This window comes from Austrofundulus limnaeus, unplaced genomic scaffold (genome assembly GCF_001266775.1).
Source record: "Austrofundulus limnaeus strain Quisiro unplaced genomic scaffold, Austrofundulus_limnaeus-1.0 Scaffold134, whole genome shotgun sequence".
Taxonomy (NCBI): domain Eukaryota; kingdom Metazoa; phylum Chordata; class Actinopteri; order Cyprinodontiformes; family Rivulidae; genus Austrofundulus; species Austrofundulus limnaeus.
In genome coordinates this window covers 364,323-375,984 of record NW_013952536.1, presented here as the reverse complement: position 1 = coordinate 375,984, position 11,662 = coordinate 364,323, and the positions used below count along the sequence as shown (strand labels likewise).

Sequence of the window (11,662 nt, the reverse complement as noted above, 5' to 3'; positions counted from 1 at the left end):
GAAGAATTGAGGCAGTTCTGAAGGCAAAAGGGGGTCCAACCCGTTACTAGCGTGGTGTACCTAATAAAGTGGCCGGTGAGTGTAGATTTGCTTACTTTCTTCTTTAGCTCCACACTAATKGCATTGGCCTCCTTCAGGTAGACGGCGTTGCCCCACAGCTGGTCTCGCAGAGAGGTGAACTGATGGTACCTCCACTTCCTGAAGGCCCACTGAGCCAGCTCAAACTCATGCTGAGTCCACGGCACTGTGGAAGCACAGAAGACAGACGTGACATTAATGTATTAGTCATAGCACAGATTAAAAACACATGCAGAGCAAATATTTCCAACACCCCTTAAAAAGCACCTTACCAGGAGTTTCGACTGTCATTCTTCTATAGATCTATTCTGCTTCAAGGTAGTGAAGCATAGCAAAATTAAGCATCTTACAAAATATTAGCACCTTTATTGTACGTTTTTCCTGCAAGTTCCGACTGAATTTTAGGGTATAAAGTATTCAGGGATTTTCCAAAGCATAATTTCTAAAAAAAAATTAAAAATCAATTTGGAAAGATGTGGAAAATAAGCTGTGCTTCTGAAAAATCCAAGCTAAACAATTTTTTTTGTTTTCTTCTAATTCTTTAGACAAAAACTTGTCAACTGCAGTTTGATCTACAACCTAAGCTACCTAGAGTGCTTAGATGACACAACACTTATAGTTAAGTTGAAATTATTAGCTAAAGTGAAACAATGGYTAGAAGATGTTAACTAGATGTTTATGGGCTCAAACATCACAAACTTTAAAAATGGTTCTTTGGATTTTAAGCGAACTGTTAGTTTATAAATGTGTTTAATTTAAAATTATTTAGAAGATGTTTATATCTGATATGATTTAATGGATGATTAGTAGCATATCATTAATGCTTTAAAACAGGTGATATTATGCTAAATAAATAAAAGTATATACGCACATCCAAGTAATTTTGGCTCTGGAGACAAATGGTGGCAACCAAAAAAAAGTTATTTTTATACAAACTACATTTGTGGCTTGCAGAAATGAAATCTCCTCAGGGCTAAAATCCCAGTCATACACACCTTCCTCCTCCTCTTCCTCCTCCAGCTCTTCCTCATCAGGTGTCTCTGCTACCAGAGAGCGAGTCTCCACCTGTTTCTGAAGTTCCTGCAGTTTGCTCTCGTAAACCTGGACACCAACACACAGGAGAACACAGACAGCTGTCCATCAGCTGCAACGACAGGCGAGCTCCGAGAGCCATGAGAACCGCAGCTCAACCAGAATACGCCCCACAGCGGGTCTCATGTTTATTAGACCAGCGCTGCTGGATTGAGACTTTATCAGCTTGAACATRAAACATGTTCATGAATGTGGAACTGTGGATTTCAGATGATTAATAATGTAAAAAGGAGAATAAATACTTGCTCATCAATGCTTTTTGTTCAATTTTGCTCCGTTATTTTATATTTAAAAAGCTGCCAAATTTTTCAATGTACTGTGTGCAAAATATTAACTTTTCAGAAATTGTATAACTTAAAATTATTAATCTTAATGAATAACTAATTAGCATAAAAAACAAAGAGCTGAAACACAAACTGACTTTCTTTTTTATTTGAAAAGTGAAAAATAAAATTCCGGAAGTGGTGCAAGGAATGAAACGACTCAATTTCTGAACCAGTGAAATGGCTGCAGTGGAGAATGAAAGGTGCTGGCCGAAGCTGAGTCAACTGTAATCCAATGAGGGGCGCCATCATCAGCAGCATCAGAGAAGGACACGCTGTGGTCCCAATGACCTCATCCTGTTTGTTCACAGTCTTCTGGGAAAACAATGCAGCCTTTTCATTCGTGGCTGACCTTCTCCCTGCTGCAGTCCTACCAACAACCCCAAGTCTCTGTTTCTCAGAAAAAACACTTCATAAGTAAAGCTGATAGAATTCTCTGAAATAAGCCACAATTAAGTTGTTTCACATGGCTAACCATGTTTGAAAGGATTTTTATTTTATAAAGGAACCGCCTATATGTGTTCATAAACACTACTTTAAACCTTACTTCAAGATATAAGGTTGTACTAATAAAAACAAAGTGTAATAAAGTTTTTGATAGAACTATAAATACAGTCATTTTAACTTGAGGGTTTTTTACATCTTTATTCCTGATCTATATGTATTTCATACATATCTTCTGATTCTGTCTCTGTAGCAGCAAATAAACACAACAAATTAGGTACAAATAACTGCACATGAAGCAGGTCACTTTATTTCAGTCATGTTCTCGAAAACAAACCTCCAGCAACACTTAAATGTGCTATATCCTTTCACTTGTCCTTTAAATGTGTAAAATAATACTCTTTCAAATATGTTTGGACAAAATGCTCGATAAAGAAGCAGCACAACTTTGTACACAACAAAAAAAATTGAAATACTAAACGAAACACACACACTGTTGGTTCAAAAGACAGACTTACAACACTTAGACGATGATTTGAAACCTGACAGGTATATGGATTTGTCAAAACAACACTGGACTGTACAACAGTTCATTTTATAGGGTATACTTTCCAGCTTACCCGGTTGCAAAAGCTACATCACATTTGTTAAAGGAGCGATTATTAAGGCTGAAAAAACATAAGCTTTTGCATGCAAGGATAGTCAAAGTGGCATAGTTAGGCAGAATATATATTTATATACGGTCAGAACATAAAAGTATAAAACTATATRTATGTTTATCACTCCATTAACATTTTGATAGTTTTGAAAAGGCCTCTCCCATGTGGCTGAATTTTCTGAAGGACACCTGTAGTTAAGTAGCAATGGTTCATGGGATTTTTAAAGCAACAAGTGCAGCAAGAAAAAAAAAAAGGTTAGCTTGCTGCTAAACCAAAAACATCAGCTAAAACACAAAAATACACAGGTAGCTGAGTCTATGTACAAACACTCTATTTTCAAGTTGACTGTACTAAGCTAATACAAGGCAGTTCTCAAAATGTCTTTTGATATGGATATTTCTCCTGAATAACAATTATGCAAACATTTTGAGTCTTTGTCTCTCTTCCAACATTTTTTTAAGGCCAGACTTTGGAAACCATGGCAATGCCCAGTGGGAATCCATTAAACACACAGAGTTCTGTGCTTATTTGATGAACCACAAAACTCATTTAAAAATCAAATCAAAATCACTGGTCAGTCTAATGTGTTACTTTGATACAAAAAAATTTCTTCTGAAATGTCTAGACTTTACAAAGTAACTTTTAGAGTTGCAATTTCCTTTGAAATGTGAGATATTTCAGTGTCCTTGCATGTTTCTGTTCARTGGTTCACAGAACTCCAAGTGAGGACTCAAAGATAACTCTCGTCAAGAAAAATAACCTTGTGGGTGGGGTTTAAAAACTTAAGGAATCAAGTGAAGTGTAAAGTCACCATTAGTGTGCTCCCAGGCTAATTCATCAGCTTACCCATGACTTAAGTGCAAACTGCTGTAACACAAGTAGTGGCAGTTACAGATTTAAACCTAATCAATGCATAAAAAGAAATAAACAATAAAGGAACAAAGCAGTTACCTTAGACGGTTTCAGTGAATCAGTATGTTATAAAAAGACAATTTTGGTGCTATGATTTTTTTTTTTCTGCACAAAATTAAGCTGAAGCCCTGCTCACACAAAGAAACAACTGAAAGTCTCATTATTAAAGTGAGTGCACTATAAAGCACTTTAATACCTTTTAAAGTTACCATTATTTCAGTCTCAGTTTAAAAAAAACACAATAGTTGCTTCAAGTTACTTCCAATACAAGTTTAAAAATAACTTTTGATTGCTAATTAAGGCCAATGATGATATATGAATGATGCTTTTATGAGATACAATAATAGATGCTGCCACAAGTATGTGTTCTCTCAACCTAACATTCAGTTCAAGATAAACAGAAAAATAAATATGAGCCGTTTTCGGTTTCACACTTGGGCAACGGCAGGTCATAATGTAGTGGCTTGAAACATTCATCAATAATCATCACTCAATACTAAAATGGTAAAAATGTAAACTTAAAAAAAAATTCAACCTTTAGCAGAATTTGGCAAATCAAAGCATGATTCATGAATTGTCGCACATGCTGATAAACAGGCGTGACATTTTCTCTCTTGCACAAAAGACAAAAAAAAAAAAAACCTTTCCTCTCTGATCATCTGCTGGCTTTAAATCCTTATGATGACTCCCCCAATGCTACTGATGACAAAACACACACACCGTAGCAAAAACTGATAAAATGAGGAATATCATGGCGATGATGTGAAATGTCTTTTTGTTTCAAACAGTACATACAATAATTAAACCAGTAACACACAGATCGAGTGCATAGCCACAGTCAGTTTTGCTGTTGTGATCTGTAATGTGTTTGTCAAGTCAAAGTGTCTGAAACTAGTTCTTCACTCCAAAAACAATAATAATTAAAAAAAAAAAAAAGAAAATCAAACTGCTGTCTCTCTGCTGGCTTTTAGATTAGGAGCGGACATTTGCCTACGCATTTGCGGAGGCGCCTGAAATTTGACTGGAGGGTTAGCATGGTCAGTGCGATGGTACTGCTGGAAGCCACCTTCTGTGTACATCATGTTACTGTAGTGACACGGCTGGTGTTGGTAGTGAGACGATGGGAGCACTGGCTGGTTCTGGTGGTGACGGGGCTGGTAGAAGGCTTGTGTGTGCCTCCTGTTTTCAGACGGCTGCAGTAACTCAGCAGAGCTGGAAGGTCGCTGACGGTGATTGAACGAGTTGCTGCGGCCTCGTTCATGGGGCTGATGGTGTTGATTGTTTCTATAGTTATGTCTATGACCCTGGTTTACGCCTTGCTCTAAGTCTTTACTTCTGCGCTGAGCTGCTGGGGCTGGCAGAGGAGGAGTCATGTGGATAACCGAAGCAGCCATATTATCTCTTGGTTGTACAACTTCTTCTGTCTGGCTTTCTCTTTCTTCCTCCTCCACAGCTTCTTTGGGCACTTTTAGCTCTACGACTTGCTGATCTGTAATTATGATATGAGTACCCGGACTCCATGAGTTGCGGTGCTTGGGGTTACTTTTGAAAGGAAAGCGCAGTTTGCGGTCTTCTGGAGGTATAAAGCGGTGTGGTCCGGTATGGCGGCGGAGCTGCTTGGAGATCTCTTGTTGCTGGAGATTCTTGAGGCGTACCTGCTCTTGGCGCATCCAGCGCATGTGGCCTCGTTTTAAGGTGGCGTCATCTTCTGTACTCTGGCTGGATTGTGAATCCGCATCCTCTTGGTCAACCTTTTCTGGCACAGGAGAATTTAGTTCCCGAGGGCTAGGAGTTCTGGTCATGCTTGGAGAATCCACGCTGGGAGGAGGGGGCTTTTCTTGGCCCTCTGTGGTGATGAGGGGGAGAACCTTTTCCATTTTCACCATCTTGTTCCTGAGCGCGCGAATCTCCTCATCCTTCATGTTATTCTGTTTCTTCACCTCCTGCAGGATGTCTTCAAGTTTATCGATGTGTACTTTTAAATCATCCATAACGGCTCCTCCGGGTCGAGTCCCATTCGTGATAACATCCTCGATGCGCTCATCACCAACTCCAACCGTGTCCCAAACGTCTCGAGCCACTGCCCTCCACGAGTCCCGCTCGTTGGGGTCCTTCTTGCCATAGCTCGCACAAAGCTCCTTCATCTTCACAATAGCCAACGCCTCAATTTCCTGCCTTGTGTGGCGGAAGTCGTTTAGTGCTACTTCATAACAGATCTCTTTGACCGCCTGGATCTTCAGGTCAGAGATGGTCACCCACTTGGAGTCCTTGGTGATGCGGCGTCGCTGGGGGATCTGGTACATCTTAACTGGCTCTCTTCTCTTCCCACTGCTGGGTAAGCCACACTTTTTTACTATGGTCTGCAGCTTACTGGGAGGTAGCTTTTCCCTCAGAGAAGTTATCAGTCTCCAGCTCTCCTCACAAGACCTCTTATCAGAGTCATCCCCACTATCAGAGTCTCCATCCTTGAGAAAACAACACAGGACACAAACCAAATGGTTCCCAAAAAAAAAAAGAGAATTACAATGGGAAATCAGGGCGAGGATGGTTTAAACAAAAAAGAATGAATAAAAAAGTATGAATATGCAACACGGGAACTTAAATCACAAACTAATTAGAAGTTAATTCAGGACAGGATGATCTTTTCTATTAATTAAATTGCTGATATTTTCTCTAAAGATGACAGACTTTTTAAATAATGTATTTTGCATACATCAGTGCTGTAAAAGATGTATGGCACCATGCAATGTTTAAAGAAATATAACTAAGACAAAGACAGAATACAAAAAATAAATAAATAAAAAATCAAATGAACAAAAAATTGTGGCTTCATTGACTTTCTTTCTGGTTTATTTGAACATATTTTGTGGTAAAGTGGACTTAAACATACGAATTTATGTTTACTAAACATTAACAATAAAAAATCTTACTTTTCATTTTCTTATTTTTTTTWTTTACACTGTATTGGGTGTATAGTATTAAAAAATTAGTTCCCAATGTTGCATATTGATATTAAAAATAAAAGTAAAGCATGTCTATCATGATTAGAAAGAAATCAATAGAAAATAGTTGCTTATTGGAGAACTTTTGTAATGTTTTGTAATGTTTCCTCTTCTTCACTGAAAGTTTTGTGATTAGAAAGCTGGATCCCAAACATGCTACAGTGGCATGCATGTAGATGGACTTTAGAGCTTTTCCCCTTTTAGTCCAGCAGTGGCTTTAGTATTAGCAGTGAGTTAGAAGACAGTGTTCTTGCAGTTGATCAGAAAGCCAGTAGAGAGAACGAACAAAAGTGGGGTTAAAAGTTAATTCACTACAAAAAGAAGTTGTTAGTTGGAAAAAAAAAATGCAGTTTCTCATTTTTGTAGACAACGAACATTACAGATCACAACCAGATGGTACAGACGTTCAGCTCTTGTGAATGAGACACTGTTTGTGGCCAGAATTTGTCATGTTATGTCTCTCAGAATATGAAACTTATGTTTGCACGTAAAACCACCAGAATATATTGATTCAATTGTGAGCAGTGATAACTTTGTTGTGGAACCGTGCATTCAGTGTGCTTGTGCAAATGACAAAGGAGAGAGGTAGAAGAAGTCAATGAGAAACCACATTGTCTCTATCTGTCAAAAACTACAGCAGGAAATTTAGTTATCACAATGCATTGGACGTGTCAGCAACTGCATTGAAGAGATGAAACTCAGGAAAAAAAATCAGAGCAAGAAAACTAGATAAGAAGTCTAATCAAAGTAAAACAACAGCCTCTTCAGAGTTGACCAACTCAACAACAAACACTGCAACTTAGTCCAGAACCAGTATTGAATAAGTTAGAAAAAACATGCTATTAACATAAATCATGCAAAAGCAGCACCTTCACATCAGTTACCAAGTCTGAGTCAGTTTCAAATCATTTAAATCTTTAGGTCAAATTTAGGTTTAAGGCTGCTGTTTTGCAAGATTCAGAACCACTTTAAGAGATGCAAGAAAAAGGAAAACAAGAATTTGGAAAGGGGAAAGCTTAACAACCTAATTCTCAATTTGCTAATGAAAATCAGTTAAACTCAAGGGAAAGGCAAGTAAAAGCTCATCCGTCTCAAACAGGAAAACTTCCATGCAAGAAGAGCAGACATGCTTTTAAAGTAAAAATATGTTTCACACATAAATCTCAAGCGTAAGCGCTCAAAGTAAAAATTAGTACTATTCAGTTTTAAATCTAACAATTTAAACTATCAAATTAGAAACAAACATGCGCTCTCTAAATATAATAAACCATAAACAACGATCAATTTGAATTCTACTTATATTCCTAAAAAGTACATTTCAACTGAAATCGCACAAATACCAAACTAGCTAAAATACTCAAAAGGCTGCTTCTAGTTAGGATACATGAAACACTATATTATAACTTAAACCCAATGTGCACAAAGTTGCCTCAAACCCCTATAAATAATAACAACTGAAAATAAATTAAATCAATAAAAGTCAAAAAGTGGGCGCCATTATTTCTAGTTTAGCGAAACTCACCAGTCGCTGCTGTTCCAGAAGCTGATCTGCTTCTTCCTTCTCCTTTTTGTATAAGATTTCCATCTCAGTGAGCCTGCACATGTGTAAAATACATTGTGAAGAACATTAAATATCTGTTTGACACCTTTCATATGTGGAACTGCAGAACTACGTAGACTGTTAATAAAACAACGACAGACTGAGTACCTTTTTTCCATTTCCTGTTTCATGTCGATACCCTGTTTCTCCAGCAGCTCTCTCTGAGCAAACGTCCAATCCACAGGCTCCACAGGAGTTTCAGCGGTTGGAGTTTTCTCTCTTTCAGCTCTGGCCTGCTCTGGGTGGTTAAACCTGAACACATGGTTCTTTCCCATAATGATCCGGTTGCCTGTAGGAAAACATAAAGTCCTCAAGAAAAGCACACCTCAAACATCTTAAATTATAGATATGATCAAATCGGCTGTATCAGCAAAACCTCCAGAGATGACACAGATATTTATATTTTGTTCATGAACTTTAAATATACCTGAACGAAGCTGGATTGCATCCTCGACACGTTTTCCGTTGACGTAGGTTTCTGATCCCTCACAGGGCACCAGCATTACAATAACTTCAGAAAAAAACAAACACAGCAGCCTTTAGTAAATCCGTAAAGCAAGTCTTTATACAAACAAAGACAAATATCTTCTGGATTGTAGGCTGGGATTACTGTCACAAGTGGTGTAATTTTTCACCAACACAAACATGTAAGCAAATAAAGCCGATGAAATGAGCTCTCACCGTCTCCGTTGGCGTTCCTCTCGCTGCGGAAGATGCAGTGTTCTTCTCTGATGTGAGCTCCACTCAAAACAATGTCCTGCCTTCTCTCAGCATCAGCCTGACCCACTCTGAAACAACCAGAGGCCATTTGAACACAGTGCATCTGCTCTTTTAACGCATTGGCAACTATTTCTGTTAAAAACATCTGTGTCAGAAATAAAATGGGACCTTTTAATCATTACTAAGGTCCGCAAAAACGTTCAATACTTGAATCAGTTACTGGAAATGTAAAATAATGCCTAAAATAGTATTTAGAACAAAATGAACAGTGAGGAGAAGATAATAATCTTAGACAAAAATGATTGAATCAGACAAATTTTAACCTACTGATGCAAAGTTCCTCTTTCATAAAATAAAACATAAATCTACCCCCCTCCATGTTTCTTTGCAGAATATGAGTTTTCTCATTCAGATTTTTTTTTTTTACCTTGTAATCCCATCTTTGATGTAGTAAAGCAGACACTCCGACATGAGAGGATCCTCGTTCAGGTTGACCAAGTGGGGAGTCTGCAGATGAACAGAAACGATCAGCAGTTTATCCCAGAAACACTCTTACATCAATAATAAACTGTGTGGAAATAACGTCAACACTAAAAATCAAACATCAAACACAGCCGCTCCTTTCAGAGACACAATGTACATACGCTCAGTTATGAGCTTCTACCATTAAATCTATATGCTACAACTCCAAACAACCAACCTTTTTTGGGGAAAATACCCCATTAAAGTCTGTATAGAGATCACAAGGTTTCTCTCTGAAATGCTAACCCGGGGAGGGAAGAGTGAAAAGAAAGAAATAAAGAAAGAAAGTAAAAATGATGGATATAAAGATTTAAATAAACAGGAAAAAACAATTACAAGATAAAAAAAATTACGAGGTTTTAAATCATTGCCACCCCTCAAAAAAAAAACTGCTTCCCCAAAGTGATGTGCTTATCGTTTTAAATTAATCTAATCTTTTCTGTTTTAATGGTGATTTTGCTAACAGGCACCTCTATGCTGTTCTCATACAATGCTGATGCTACTTGCAAGAAAGATATGAAGAGTGAGGAGAAAGCACCACTTCCTGTAATCTAATCAGTCTAATGCAGCAGAGATCTTGGCAGCTATGGGGAAGGTTTGAATCATCTACTTAGAACAAAGCATTACATTCCCATAAGAGCCTAGTTTAAATGACTTAACTTCAATTAAATAAAAAGTAGTCCAGAAACATATAAATTAAAAATAATAATGAACATTTTTTATGCTAAGCTACATTTAAAGACTTAACTGTCAGCTATGAGGCTAAATCTAGTGCAAGAAAGTTGCTTTGTCTATCCATTCAGTTAGACAAACCTTCTTGGCAGATAAACAATCAAACTGATCATCAAGTGGCCCATCGTGGCTAAGCTGAGTCGGTAAAGTGTAAGAGAATAAAAAGAACATAAAATGATAAAGAGAGGACACAAACCAGACAGTACAGGGAGGATCATCATTGGGGGAAAAAAAGATGACATGGAAAATTTAAATAATGGAGGATGGGTAACTTATCCCCACCCACAGGATATTTGAAAAATCACTCCTGCTTCAGTGCTTGTGTCTTGACCTTTTTTTTTTCCATCCTACCTTTTTAGGAGAGAACACGCCTAAAGTGCCGCCATCTTCACGAATCGCCACACCCATCTCTGCCAGCAAAGCCTCTCTGTAAAAAGCAATACACAAAAACACTGATCGTTTCACAGCATGTTGTGTATTTTCTCTTGCATGGATTTATAGCACCAGGATTTATTTACACATTTTTCTTTCTTTCTTTTTTTTTTTACAAAGGTCATCTTTGTAGAAAAGCAGACAAGGATGAGAGCGAATATTCAACATTAGAGTAAGTGGTCTGTGGTATGACTCAGAAAATAGACGGGCTGCAGTCTGCAGCCACGAATGAGTGACTCAAGAAGGAAAAAACATAGGAGAAGGGTGTTTGTGCAGCGGTGTGTGATGATGAAAACAGGGGACATAGACAGCACTAGTGCAGATTTAAAAAAAGGAAACAAAACAAAGATCAGTGAAAAGACAAATCACTGCAGGGCTGTTGAATTAATACATTACAGGTTTTAGGAACTTGCTATCTGACAATGTTAGAAATCAAACATTAATAGTCTATTTTGAACAACACAGGAAAGCAGAGAAGGGAGACCCATCATTTACAGCTTTCAGAGCATATTTTCAAGTAGTCTCTCCAAGGAACACTAAGAGCACTGCATTTACGGTACATACAGCTCTTTCAAAAAGCTGGGTGACACGAACAGGAAAAGAGAGACATCAGTCAGCCACACAGTTCAAGGTAGGTATGAACTGTGGGTCTTCTGATTTGACAAGTTAAGGACAATGGATGACACACACCCATTTTTAAAGGGTGTGGGGGAGATTTCCCAAAGCTAACAGACCGTTTGACATGCCATTCAGACAGACTCTGAATCCCARTTAAGACTGATGGAGGTGGATGCACATGTAGGACACACATTTCCCCACTTGAGAGATCCAGAGGTAAATGAGCAAATCTGGTCTGGTTATACAGACCTCTCCATTCGGATCGCCTCGGTCTTCCGTAGTTTTTCCTCCCAGGTTTCATTGAGCTCAGCAATGATCTTTTCTGACTCCTGGAAACAGAGGCAAACAAATAGTTATCACTGGAGGCTAAATGGGTTTAGTTTTCTATTGACATAGAGGATATTTTTTTTTTTATTTCAGCTGACATTTCTGCATTTTTATGGTCAGGGCTCCCAGTTTGTGGAATGCCCTTCCACTAAATATTAGACAGGCTGCATCATTGTTTTCTTTTAGATCTTTACTTAAGAC

At 38.0% G+C, this 11,662-nt stretch overlaps 1 protein-coding gene across 8 annotated transcripts in view; it reads right to left on the bottom strand.

The window, feature by feature from the left end:
- Positions 1-2,210: 2,210 nt before the first annotated feature.
- LOC106522667 (kinesin-like protein KIF1C) overlaps positions 2,211-11,662 on the bottom strand; it is a 37,545-nt gene continuing 28,093 nt past the window's right edge. For all 8 annotated transcript variants that reach the window (XM_014015764.1, XM_014015768.1, XM_014015767.1 and 5 more), the window contains 8 exons: positions 11,384-11,463; positions 10,436-10,511; positions 9,258-9,337; positions 8,792-8,898; positions 8,538-8,621; positions 8,219-8,399; positions 8,033-8,105; positions 2,211-5,973 (listed from right to left, as the gene is read on the bottom strand). In XM_014015764.1, coding sequence (XP_013871218.1) covers positions 4,450-5,973; positions 8,033-8,105; positions 8,219-8,399; positions 8,538-8,621; positions 8,792-8,898; positions 9,258-9,337; positions 10,436-10,511; positions 11,384-11,463 — 2,205 coding nt within the window. In that variant the 3' untranslated portion in view covers positions 2,211-4,449. The remainder of the gene's footprint in view (positions 5,974-8,032; positions 8,106-8,218; positions 8,400-8,537; positions 8,622-8,791; positions 8,899-9,257; positions 9,338-10,435; positions 10,512-11,383; positions 11,464-11,662) is intronic.